Raw genomic sequence first — 12,992 nt, 5'->3', positions numbered from 1 at the left:
CACTCTTACTCTAAGAACTGTAATAAATCAATACTATGAATCATTTATATTGGAAAAGGGATGTCAATAGACTAATCTATTTTTATTTACCATTCTTGACCAGCATTTGTCTCTTTATGTTATAACCCTTATTGAAATTTAAGCTTCTGGAGGATGGGGACAGTTTGACTTTTATATTTTTACCCTCAATGCTTAGCACATAGTAAGCACTTATTTTTTTATTATTATTATTATTATTCATTCTACCCATTAGATTCCTTCCTGTTCAAAGTCACTGGCCAGCAGTAGAGAAAGGCAAGAAAGCCCAAAGTCTTGGTATTCAACATTTGCACATTATTGTAACTATAGAGCATATTTTGTTGACAGGAGAGAATTGATTGGGAATGGTAGAGTTGTATAGCCTGGTGGAATATATGTGGCATGTAAAAATAGGACCCTGTAGCAAGGGGAAGAATGTTCCTGGGGTTTGTTATCGTGTAACCGAATTGGATATGAGATGTCAGGACATTGACATGATATCCAGCAAGGTGTTCAAAGTATAAGATCAAAACTCTGGCAAGAACTCAGAAGTGATGATAAACAATTTTATGCTAATCTAGATAAAAGCAGTACTTAAAGCCAGGGTGATAGATGAAACTGCTAAAGGAGAGAATGTGGAAAGCAAAAATAAGAGGACTTGAGGATAGAGTATTTGAGGTACCTACTTTTAATGGTCAAGAGGAGGATGAAAAGATGCATTCTGCTATCTAGTTTCATTGGACTCCTTGCTGTTTCTCAGACAAGGCACACCATCTCCCTACTCTACATTTTTTACCAGATATCCTCCATATCTGGCATTTTGTTCTTTCTCATCTCCGTCTCTTGGCTTCCTTCAGGTTTCAGCCAATATCCCACCTTGTACAAAAAAACAAGCAAACAAAAAAACCCAGCAATAACAAAAAACTTCCCTGATGCCATTTTAATGCTAATGAGTTCCCCCTGTTGATTACCTCCAATTTATCCAGTATATATTTTGTTTGTATATAGTTGTTTTCATGTTGTCTCCCTTATTAGACTGAGAGCTCCATTTTGACTTACTTGTATCCACAGAACTTTGCACAGTTCATGGAACACAGTAGGCACTTAATAAATTCTTGTTGACTTGATATGGACAATGAAAGAGTATTTTGCGAAGTAGGAAGAGAACAATAAAAGTGCAACATCATGGAAGTTGCTCATGAATGAGAAATATATGATATACACACACATATATATATATATCTTCTTAATTTCCCTAATACTTAATATAATACACTCTCCAAGTTGCCTGTGATAAAGTGTATGAATCCCAGTGAATATTAGTGTTTGAATCCAGTTTAAAGATTCATAGGTTACAGGTGGAACTACTGTAACTCTAGAGGGAAAGCTTTCTCTCTCTAGTACTGGAGGACATTTGTTGAATATTGTGGCACTAAAATGGGACTTAGGTTGTTGATTTTGATATTTTTCTCTCTAAAATCAGTCACTGCAAAATCTCTCTCATACCCTTAGCTATCTACAGAGTTTAAATATTATGTTTCAAGTTGCCTATTGGATATCTCTATGTGAGTATCCTATTGATATCGTCATCTCAGTTGCAAATTGATAGTCCCTAACAACACTACCCTACTGACCCTTGTCACTGTCCAATTCTAATTCTAATGAAGTCTCTCAGTTTATGTCCTGTCAACACAGTCTGTGTTACAGTCACAATATAATTCCCAGGTAAGAACACCAATTTTTGCGAGTATTTCTATTTTCTATTTTTATTTTACAATGAAAGTCTTAATTCTCAATTACATACATATTCTCTCAATGATATAAAATTATAACACTGAAAACTGGAATAGAACCCATGTACTTAGGATATAGTCAGATGGAAAACCCATTGTACAATCACTTTTTCTGAGAAATGGTCAATTCCAGTTTTTCCTTCTGTTCAACTGGATAATTTTCCCATTCCTTTACTCTTGTTTGATATTCCTGATGTTATCCTTATTTACCCTTTTTTTTTTAACACTTTAGCATTAAATTAAAGTCACTATGGCATTTGATTCATAAAGCATTTAATCATACTTATAAACAGATAAAAAAGAGAGATGATTGTACACATGATTATTAAGCTGACACCATTTTTCTTCTTTTAGTTTATTTCCAGTCAAATTTAGTTTTCAGGGTATTATAAATTCTAATTTGACACACTAGCTAGAAAAATATTTGTTTTCAGAAGTATTCCCTTCAATATGGGCACAATTGAGAACTTTAATATATAAATTCATAATAATGTGAGATTTCAAAAAGTGTATGTTGAAAAACCTATACCTTATGCAATGCATTTTTTTCTTAAGAATTTCATGTAAGTAAAAATATGAACCTGATCATTGAGTTGGGAGAGGTCACTATTTATTAAAATAATCTTAGGCAAGTCTGTTGAGGTAGTAAAACTCTTTTGTAAAATGATTAACACCTGGTTGATTTGTTTTACAAACTTGTATTTCTTGTAAATAGTTTCTTAAAGAATAGGTACATCATTGTTTGAAGTACTCCATAATAAATGTTTCTAGATTTGCATTCCATACTTACTTTCCTCAAATTTCATGGATTTGAAGACTTCAAATCTTCTTTTCTTTTTTCATTGTAATAAGAATTCCAAGTTATATAAGGATACTTTTCTGTCTCTAATCTGAGTCAAAGTTTAAGGTCTTTATCTTGAAATTTTTTTTAAAGAGGCCACATGTTCATGATTCTGAGAGTCATGATAAAAGAAAGATTTTCAATTTTAGAAATCAATAATGATATTCAAAACAATTATCAATGGCTTTTAGTGCTTGAAATGTGGATACTTAGTACTTTTGATCATGGTAAAATTGGTTGAAATTAGGAACAATATATTATACTATAGCATGCTCTTGAATCAGACAGATTCTAAGACTGTCTTTAAAAGCTATTGCCTGAGCAGTAGTTTATTTGGCAATAAATAAAAGTTGTCAACATTTGGTATATCAAGATTCTATACAAAGCTTTTCATTTTTCTCACTGTCATTCTTTCATGCTCTAGCCATTTCATGTTTCAAGTAGCCAAACACATAAGTTTAATATAATAATTGCCTGCCCTGGTACACTGATAGAGATAGACAAGCGTACTAAGGAGTATATCTATTTCAGTTAGTTATTTTGTGCTTTCATGGAAAGTCACCTTCATGAAATACTTGATGCAAAACCTGCTCCTTTCCTAATATAGCACTGCTATTTATTTGTTTTCTTGAACTGAGCACATCATGACTTAATTCTTAAGCTTTCTAAATGCACATTGAAAAGCCACCCCCTCTCTCCAGGTGCTTAACAAAGAAAGCAAGAATTCAGCTTTTGAAAACATTCAACTCCATCTCAAAAACATAAAACTCCTGTAATGATGGGGAAAATTTTTTTGTTTTTATTTTCAGGATGACTGGGTTAATTTTTAAGACTACATAAAATCAGAAATATATATGTGTGTGTGTATCTACCTACACTCATATGTATACACAAACACATATGTATATACCTGTATATATGGTGTACAGATATATAATCATTTATTTATCTATATCAAAGATAGATAAATAATCATTTATTTTCATAGTAGCCTAAATTTAAAAAATACTAACATGATATCTTTTTGTGGTGGAATGGCTAAATAAATTATGATACATAAATGTAACTGAATAATATTGTGCCAAGGGAAATGATGAAATGGACAATTCTAGAAGAAAATTAGAAAGATAGCTATTACTTGATGCAGAACAGAGTGATAGCAAGGAGAATAATTTATAAATGTGTACATTATAGAAAAATCAATCTATAAAATATGAAAACTCTGATAATCAAAACCATGATAAAACATAGATCCAAAAGACTAAAGATGAGATACGTTATGAGTGAGAAAGGCAAGGGGGAGGGGGAAGAAAATGTGAAAATTTGTTTTTCTGGACTGAACTTGTTTTTGGTGAAGATTTTGTTTTGTTTTGTTTTTTATCATTCAACTGACAGGTACTGTGGAAAGGACAGATTATAAATGCATGAAAAAGAAATTTATTTTTTAAAAATATTATTTAGAATAATGGAATTTTAGTGGTAAAAGAGACATCGAACATCATATATAGTCAACTCATTGCCTTTTTAGGATTAGGGAAACCAGGACCTAGAGAGAAGAAATACCTTACCCAGGTTTATCTGTTCATTTCAGAGTCAGACTCAGCCCATACTACTATGTTTGACTTCTGAAGCCCTTGTCCGGTAATTCTATCCAACAATTAATAAAAAATAAGGTTTTATTGATATATTTTTAATATCACCACAGTATCCAGCATTTCCTTCTCTATACCCTTTCCCAAAAGCCATCCCATATAATGGATAGCATTTTTTTTCTTTTAGAAGAAGGTCATTGATTCATTGAAAAATTCTGAAAACCTGTGCAGTGTCTAACACCTGTGGACCTCCCACCTCCACGAAAGGGTAGGTTGGGATGTGTCTTCTCATATCTCTTCACCCGAGTCCCACCTGATATTTGTAATTTTGGTTAACTTACTTCTGACATTTTGGTGTATCGTTCTTGACGTTTAGATTATTGTAGTTATATATGGTTTTTTTTTTTACTTTGCTTACTTCACTCTACGTCAGCTCATAGAGATCTTCACATGCTTCTCTGTATTCATCACGGACATCATCTTTTAAAGCACACTATTTTATTATCATTTGCTTAGCCATTCCCCACCTAATGGACATCTACTGTTTCTAATTCCTAGCTATCACAAAAAGAGCTGCTACAAGGATTTATAAATATGGAGATTTTTTTCTAAATTATGGCTTCCTTTGGGTTTTTCCAAATTAATTTTCTAATCATTTTATCAGCTCTGTAAAATATCCCCCAGGTAATTATATTGGTACAGCATTAAAAGTGTAAATACTTTTGGTATTATTGTCATTTTATTATATTGGCATAGCCTAGCTATGAACACTGAATATTCTTTCAGCTATTTAGTTTATTCTTTATACTTTTAAGGAGTGCTTAAGTGAGTGGATCCAATTTTTTTGGTGTGCTTTGGGAGTTTGTTCCCCAGATATTTCATTAATTTTGTAGATATCTGGAATGGAATTTCCCTTTCTATAATTACTTCTTGAATTTTATAATAATTACATAGAAATGCCGTTGATTTTTGATTTATTTTATAGCCTGCCAATTTGTTGAAGCATTTGTGTCACTTAGTATCCTTATTGATTCCCTAGAGTTTTCCAAGTAAATCATCAAATTACCAGCAAACACCCACACACACACACACACACACACACACACACACACACACACACAGAGGTATATGTGTAATATTTGGTATATACATATACATATATTATATACAATATATAATATTAAATGTATATGATACACACATATATACATACACACCTATGTGTGTACATGTATGTGCATATATACATATATGAATTCTCATCCTCATTATTTCTCCAATTTCTTTCTCTTATCTCATTACTTTTACTTGCATTTCCAGAACAAAAGAACAGTGAGGAGAGTGGGCTTCTTGCTTCACTCCCATATTTATTGGAAAAGGTTCTTCTATATCTTCATTGAATATGATGATTACTTCTGGTGTTAGGTAGATGTGTTTTTTAATACTTTAAAAGGGCTCTCAATGGCTATTTTTGTAGGATTTTTTTTTTGTATAATAGAGTGTTATGCTTTATTGTTCCTTCCCCACATTTATTCAGATGATCATGTGTGAATACTTTAATATGATTATGTTGATTACTTTCCTAATGGTGAACCATGCTTTTATCTCTGGTATAAATCCCAATTGATCGTAATATATTTTTACTTGGATGAATCATTCTAGTCTTTTTGCTAGGATTTGGTTAAAGTTTTTAAATCAATGTTCATTGATCATATTGGTCTTCAGGTTTTCTTTCCATATTTTCTTCCCCTGGTTTAGGTATTAGGAAAACATTGGTCTCATATGCGGGATCCTGGTAAGGCGCTTTCTCAATTTTTGAGAATAATTGTAAAGGACTATTTTTTTCAAGAGTGTGATAGCATTTTCCTGTGAATCCATCAGGTCCAGGAGTCCCATCCTCTTCCCCTTCCATCCTCCCTCCTCTGCCTTGGTAGTTCCATTGTAGCCTGATCCATTTCCCTTTGTGAGATAGGGGTATTTAAGATCTCTAGCTGATCTTCTGATAGTTTAGGTATTTTATATTTTTGAAAATATTGTTCTATTTCTTTTGTATTTTTAATTTTGTTAGCATATAACTTCGCATAATATGTTCTGATTATCATTTTATATTTTGTTTTGCTGTGGTTTTGCCTTGTCCATTTACCATTTTATTGATTTAATTTTCTTCTTTCTTCTTTTTAATCAGATTAGCCAAGGGTTTACCTAGTTTATCAGTCTTTTCAAAGAATCCACTTTTATTTTTGTGCTCACTTTAAGTTTATATGTTAATTTTCTAATTTTTAATGCATATTCGGTTAATTGACCTTTATATGCTTTGTTAATTTATGATTATAAATTAATCATAATTTATAATCCTCTGTCCACCCCATAGATTGATTGCCTTTGCTACATCCCAGAAATTTTGGTATATTCATTATCATCACCATTATCATTTTCTATTACATAGTATTAAGTGTTTCTTTGATTTGCTCTTTGATCCACTTGTTATTTAAGATTTTATTGTTAAGTCTTCATATGGGTCTGTATCTTTTGTTTGTGGCTACAGAACCAATTTTTATTCTTATTACATTATGGTCTGAAAAATTTCTACCTTTTTACATTTGTCCGCAACTTCTCTGTGACCTAATACATGGTCAATTATGTATCTCTACAACAATTTGATCTCTGTCCCAGAGTAGAAAAATAAGCCATTCACAATAGCAGAACAAAATGATTTGTTCCAAAAGACTCAAATGTTTAGCATTTGTAAATTGAAATAAATATTGTTATCATAACTTCTGTATAGAAAGAGATTTGGAGAGGCTTTCTCCAGGCCTATGTAAAAATTACAATACAATGAAAGTTTGTTGTTTTAGACTGAGCGTTTGTATGGGTTAGAAGAGGCCAAAATACATGAAAAGTGAGAAAACCTTGGAGAGGAGCCTCCTGGGATGGTGTTACAGATGTGCCACGTTAACTGGAATTGAATGGATATGGGGATGTAACCTCTACCTGTTTTTCAGCTCTGATAGATGCATTCATGGCTCCACTCCCAAATGTGGGGAATAACCTAAGCATGGAGCCAACTCTGGGCTCCCTTATGACAGATTGGCAGTCTCCCAAGAGCAAAAAATTCTGCACTGGGATATGCTTTAACAGTAGTATGGAAGAAATAGGTGCCTGAAGCCATTTGTCAATAGCCATCTGTTTCTAACTACTGGTCCTCTTTCCCTCTTTCCCTCAACTTGGTGCCTTAATCCAGTTCCATTTTAATGCCATTTTCTTTCCCCAGAGAACCACACTTACCCTAGGCTAAGCCAGATATTCTGAAATAGCAGAATGGATCCAAGACTGCATTTCACTTAGCTTCCTCCTCCTGAGGCATTTGTAACCAAAGATGTCAGGCAAGGAGAAGATGCTCTTCTCTCTCTAGTTTCTTCTTGCCAAAATAGCCATGTTTATGTGAAATACTTACCATGGGAGGAGTGACCAATCACTACAGACACTTTGGCATTTTGCCTGATAATAGAGAACTGTGAAGAATTCTCCACCATGATTATGAGTGAAGTGTGACCTCCCTCAAATGCCAAATCATGGCAAACCTTTGTAGGGAAGGTAAAAAAAAAAATGTATTAGCAGCATTGTAGTGTGACTACACACAAACCCACACACATTGATAGATTTTTTTGGAGACAGTTCATTTTTATTTACTCTGTTGACTTTGAATCAGTGGAATTCCCCTCCCTCCTCCATAACCTTCTAAAAGATTTAGGATATAGCAAGCATGTTCTGGAAAGGGAGGAACATGAAAACAGTCTGGCTGGAAATAGGAGGAAAAACAGTTAATTTCAATCACGATGACAGTTTCTCAGTGAACAATAGTCTCTGAGAGTTGACATGGAGCAGTAATGAATGAATGAAAGGAGAACTGAGTCACAGCTGCACATTGCAATCACAGTCGAACATCTACTCTCCTCCAGCCAAAATACTATTAATACGTGTGTCAGCACAGTGAGTGAATCTCATAGTGTGTACGCATTGGAACAGTTCAGGAAAGAAAATGAAGAATATCCTCAGGGACAGACTCTCCTTTTTCTCCGAGAGAGTCTTCATTATTCAGGCATTGTGATACTTTTCCTTTATTTGTGTAAAGATTAAATTGCACATGATTTCTAATGTTTCTGCTACTCCAACTGTCATAGGTCGATGACCTTCATGGAAGTGAGATAATAGATACATCGTCTGTGGCTGAGCCCAGGGCTGTTCTTCCACAGCCCAGTACTTTTCTATTGTTATAAGTCGAAAGCAATTAAATAAAAATACAAGATAAGGCATCTCAAGTATCTTTAGATTTCCATATGTATCTTTACATGGCTGTCATTTAGCACTAATATGAGATATGATCTAATGGAATAATGAGGCTGAGAAGCATACATCACGGATCTAAATCATAGGAGACATGAAACATTACAGGGGAAGATGTCCATCTGGAAGGGTATTTAATAATGTAGTCTCTGGAAACAAGCACTCCAGATATTTAAAACTTCTGATCAAGAAGCGGCTAATGGATTCTCTATCTCTCTCTCTCTCTCTCTCTCTCTGTCTATCTCTCTCTCTCTGTCTCTCTCTTCTCTCTGTCTCTCTCTGTCTCTCTCTCTCTGTGTCTTTCTGTCTGTCTGTCTCTGTCTCTGTCTCTCTGTCTCTGTCTCTCTGTCTCTGTCTCTGTCTCTGTCTCTCTCTCTGTCTCTCTGTCTCTGTCTCTGTCTCTCTCTCTGTCTCTCTGTCTCTCTCTGTCTCTCTCTCTGTCTCTCTCTGTCTCTCTGTCTTTCTACCTTTGGAGCCATAACCGAGGTCTTTAGTTGTCTACCACAATCCCACATGACTCCATTGGAAAACTATTTTCCAGCAACCAAAGAGGCTTAAAATTCAATGATTACTTCCCCCCCTAAAAAAAATTTTCTTTTAAAAATATAAAATCATGGTGCTCCTCCAACTCTGATTATTCATGCTAATGGCAGGTAGGCATATGTTAACCAATTCACCAGGGAATATATATTATTGTGGGAAAATTCACCCTGACAATTCCCTGCCTCTGTCACTAGCACCTCATTTTCCTTAAATTGCCTACATCAAGATACTACACACCTTTCAGACATCTATTCTGACATCTTTTTCTATGCTCTGTCCTTTAGAAATTGTATACCTCTTTAGGGCCTTAACTTTTACTTCTTTGTGGATGACTGCCAAATCTTACCTCCAGACCTGTCCTCTCTTTGAAATACTATTGAGCAGTCATACAAAAATACATTCTGAACATTTCTGCTTAACGTTATGCATAGTAACTTAAAACTTAAAAAGAGTCTAAAATAGACATCAACACTTTTTCTCAGGTATTGGACTTTTTCCTCATCTTCTTATTTTTTATCATTTTGCCCTCACTTCTGGTCACCAAATATGAATTCTGTGTCAGTTTTGATTCTTCCCTCTTCTTGTCTCCTGCTTCTGTCAATAATTACTCTTGTTTATTTAGAGCTTTTTAAAATTGATTTTCCTCACAATAATCATTGGCAGTGCTAGGGCCGGGGGTGTAACTTTTCTTATCCTGGAAAACTTTTTATTTTAAGTGGAATGGGACAGCTGGACACAGTTAGATGATTTCAATTTTGTTGGCAACATCTCAAGCATCATAGTCTGGAGCAAGCCGGACATAGGCCTTCTTCTCTCCATCAGGCAGGATCAGTGTGTTGACCTTGGCCACATCAGTATCATACAGATTCTTTACCACCTGCTTGATCTGATGCTTATTAGCCCTGATGTCCATAATGAAGACTAAGGTGTTGTTGTCCTCAATCTTCATAGCAGATTCAGTAGTCAAGGTAAACTTAATGATGGCACAGTGATCAAACTTGTTTCTCTGAGGGACACTTTTCTGGGGGCATTTGGGCTGCCTCCGAAGTCTTAGGGTCTTGGGTTGCCAGAAGGTGGGGGATGTTCGGATCTTCATTTTGTGGCTATTGATACCCTTCAACATTGCTTTCTTGGCCTTCAAGGTCTTGAATTTGACTTCTGTCTTGGGAGTGACAACGGCTTCCTTTTTTGCCTTGCTGCCATCTTGGGGGGAGTGGGGGAACTGCATCTTTATCTTTCAATGAAGATTCATAATTTTTCTGTAAATCTTTAATTTCTATTGGTGAATAATACATTACTCAATAACTAATAGCTACCTTTCGGAATTGCTTTATGTTTGCCTGCTTTCTCAGGAATGAAGAGATAACCTTATTTTCTGACCTAACACTATATAGAAAGTTATTTGCAGCTAAGTATTGTGATATGCCCAATTTCCTTGTATAATATTTTATTAGAAAGTTGTCTGTGGCACTGAGAAGTTAAAAGACTTTTCCAGGGTCTGTATACAGAAGAGGGCTCCAACTAAGGTCTCCCTGAATCTTAAACTCATCCTTACTCCTACATGATACTGCTTCTATCATGGTACATGTATACTTCTCACATTTTATAGCTGAGGAAACTGAGACTTAGGGAAGACAAATAAGTTTCCCTGGTACACAGAGCTCATATTAATCAGAGCAGGGTTCAATACTTAGATCTTCTAATCTCAAGGCCATGGCTCTTTCCATTGTGCTATGGTGACTCTCTAAATGCCCAAAGTTATGTTGATTTTTCCATTGTAAAATTTTTCAAGTCTTTTCCTTCCTTTCCATTCCCATGTCCACTGCAGTATTTCAAGCTTATATCATCTCATGTTTGAATTAATGCAGTAGATTCCTCAGTAGGTTTATCACTGCAAGTCTCTCCCTATCCCAATCCATCTTGCACAATATCATCATCCACTTCTCCCCTATAAAATACAGTAATATCATGGCTTAGAAACATCCAATGGCTGCCACTCCAATTAGGGTAGTCTACTTACTACATCTCAACATGCTTGTATATTTCAGTCTTTGGGACTTTAGTTTTTTCCCAGTCCTTTATATCTATGTCATTCTTACCAGATAATCTTTCAAGGAACATTTCAAGTCCCCCACCTTTCAGGAAACTATCTTTTATCTAACTTGGTGGTACAGTGCCAGATGTTGAATCAGGAAGACCTGACTTCAGATTTTTAATTCAGACAGTTACTTGGCTATGTGACTCTGGGCAAATCACTTAACCTTTGTCTGCCTCAGTTTCCGCATCTGTAAAATGAGCTGAAGAAGGAAATGGCAAACCACTCCAGTATCTTTGCCAAGAAAACCACAAATGAGGTCACAAAGAATCAAGTACTACCGAAATGACCAAACAACGGTGACAATAGCACCTATATTCCAGGTTTTTTGTGGGAATAAAGACATGATACTTATAAACCACCTTGCAATACTTAAAGTGCTATATAAATATGAACTATTATTAAGATCTTTACACCCTTTGAACTTAAAAAAAACAACTCATAGCTCCCTATGCCATATGGAAGGAAAGATAAACTCTTCAGCCTGACATTTAAGGACCTCTCTAATCTAGCTGTGGACTACGTTTTTGGCAAAATTTCTTTCTACACACCAGCCCCAACACACACTCTTAATTCTATGTTTAAGCCAAACTAAACTATTCAAAGCTTTCCAATTTTTCTTGCCATCTCCTTTTATTCATTTTTTTCACATTATTGGCCATGATGCCTGAAGTTCATTTTATCTTCCTTTCTTCGTCTTTTAAAATTCTTCTGTTCTCCCCAGTTGACAAATAATCAAAGAATATGAACACGCAGTTTTCAAATGAAGAAATTTAAGCTATTGATAGTCATACAAAAAAATGCTCTAAATCACTATTGATTAAAGAAATGTAAATTAAGACAACTTTCACACCGATCAGATTTCCTAACATGACAAAACAAGAAAATGACAAATAGGGAGATGTGGAAAAATTGGAGCAGTGATATATTGTTGGTGGAGTTGTAAACTGATCCAGCCATTCTTGAGAGCAATTTGGAACTATGCCCAGAGGGCTATAAAACTGTGCATACCTTTTGATCCAGCAATCTAGATCTGTATCCCAAAGAGATTATACAAATGGGGAAAAAACTCCCATTTACAAAAATATTTATAGCAGTTCTTTTCAGGGGTTATAAATAATTGGATATCCATCAATTGGGGAATTGTGGTATATGAATGTAATGGAATATTATTGTTCCATAAGAAATGAGGAGCAGGCTGATTTCAGAAAAACCTGGACTTTGATGGACTGATGCTGAGTGAAGTGAGCAGAACCAGGAGAACATTGTACACAGTTGCAACAACATTGTGTAATGACTAACTTTGATAGACAGCTTTTCTCAGCAATGCAATTGTCTAAGTTCCAGAAGATTCTTGATAGAAAACGCTATTCACATCCAGAGAAATAAATACAGAGTCTGAGTGCTGATCAAAGCATAGTATTTTCTCTTTTTTTCTTTTCTTTCTCTTTTTTCCCCTTTGATTATGATTCTTTTTTATAACATGACTAATGTTACAATATAATTGTGCACATATAGTCTATGCCAGATTGCATACTGTCTTGGGCGGGGGGAGGTAGGGGAGAGGGTGAGAAAATTTGGAACTCAAAATCTTATGAAAGTGAATGTTGAAAACCAAAAATAAATAAATAGTTTGAGGGAAAAAAATCCTTCTGTTCCTTCAGGTCATAACTAAGGTATCACCTCTGTGACAAAACATTCCCTGACTCCATGCAAGCTGAAAGAAAAATCTTCTTCCTCATATTTTCCTAGGTTACTTTATTGGC

The 12,992-nt window shown here is 34.8% G+C and overlaps 1 protein-coding gene across 1 annotated transcript; it reads right to left on the bottom strand.

The window, feature by feature from the left end:
* Positions 1–9,900: 9,900 nt before the first annotated feature.
* LOC140502398 (large ribosomal subunit protein uL23-like) lies at positions 9,901–10,359 on the bottom strand. The gene has a single exon (XM_072606594.1). It carries the CDS (start codon positions 10,357–10,359, stop codon positions 9,901–9,903), a length of 459 nt encoding a protein of 152 aa, XP_072462695.1.
* Positions 10,360–12,992: the final 2,633 nt, after the last annotated feature.

The sequence above is a fragment of the Notamacropus eugenii genome, chromosome 4 (assembly GCF_028372415.1).
Source record: "Notamacropus eugenii isolate mMacEug1 chromosome 4, mMacEug1.pri_v2, whole genome shotgun sequence".
Lineage (NCBI taxonomy): Eukaryota > Metazoa > Chordata > Mammalia > Diprotodontia > Macropodidae > Notamacropus > Notamacropus eugenii.
The sequence above is the reverse complement of the archived record's forward strand: the minus strand, read 5'-3'. Positions and strand labels throughout refer to the sequence as shown.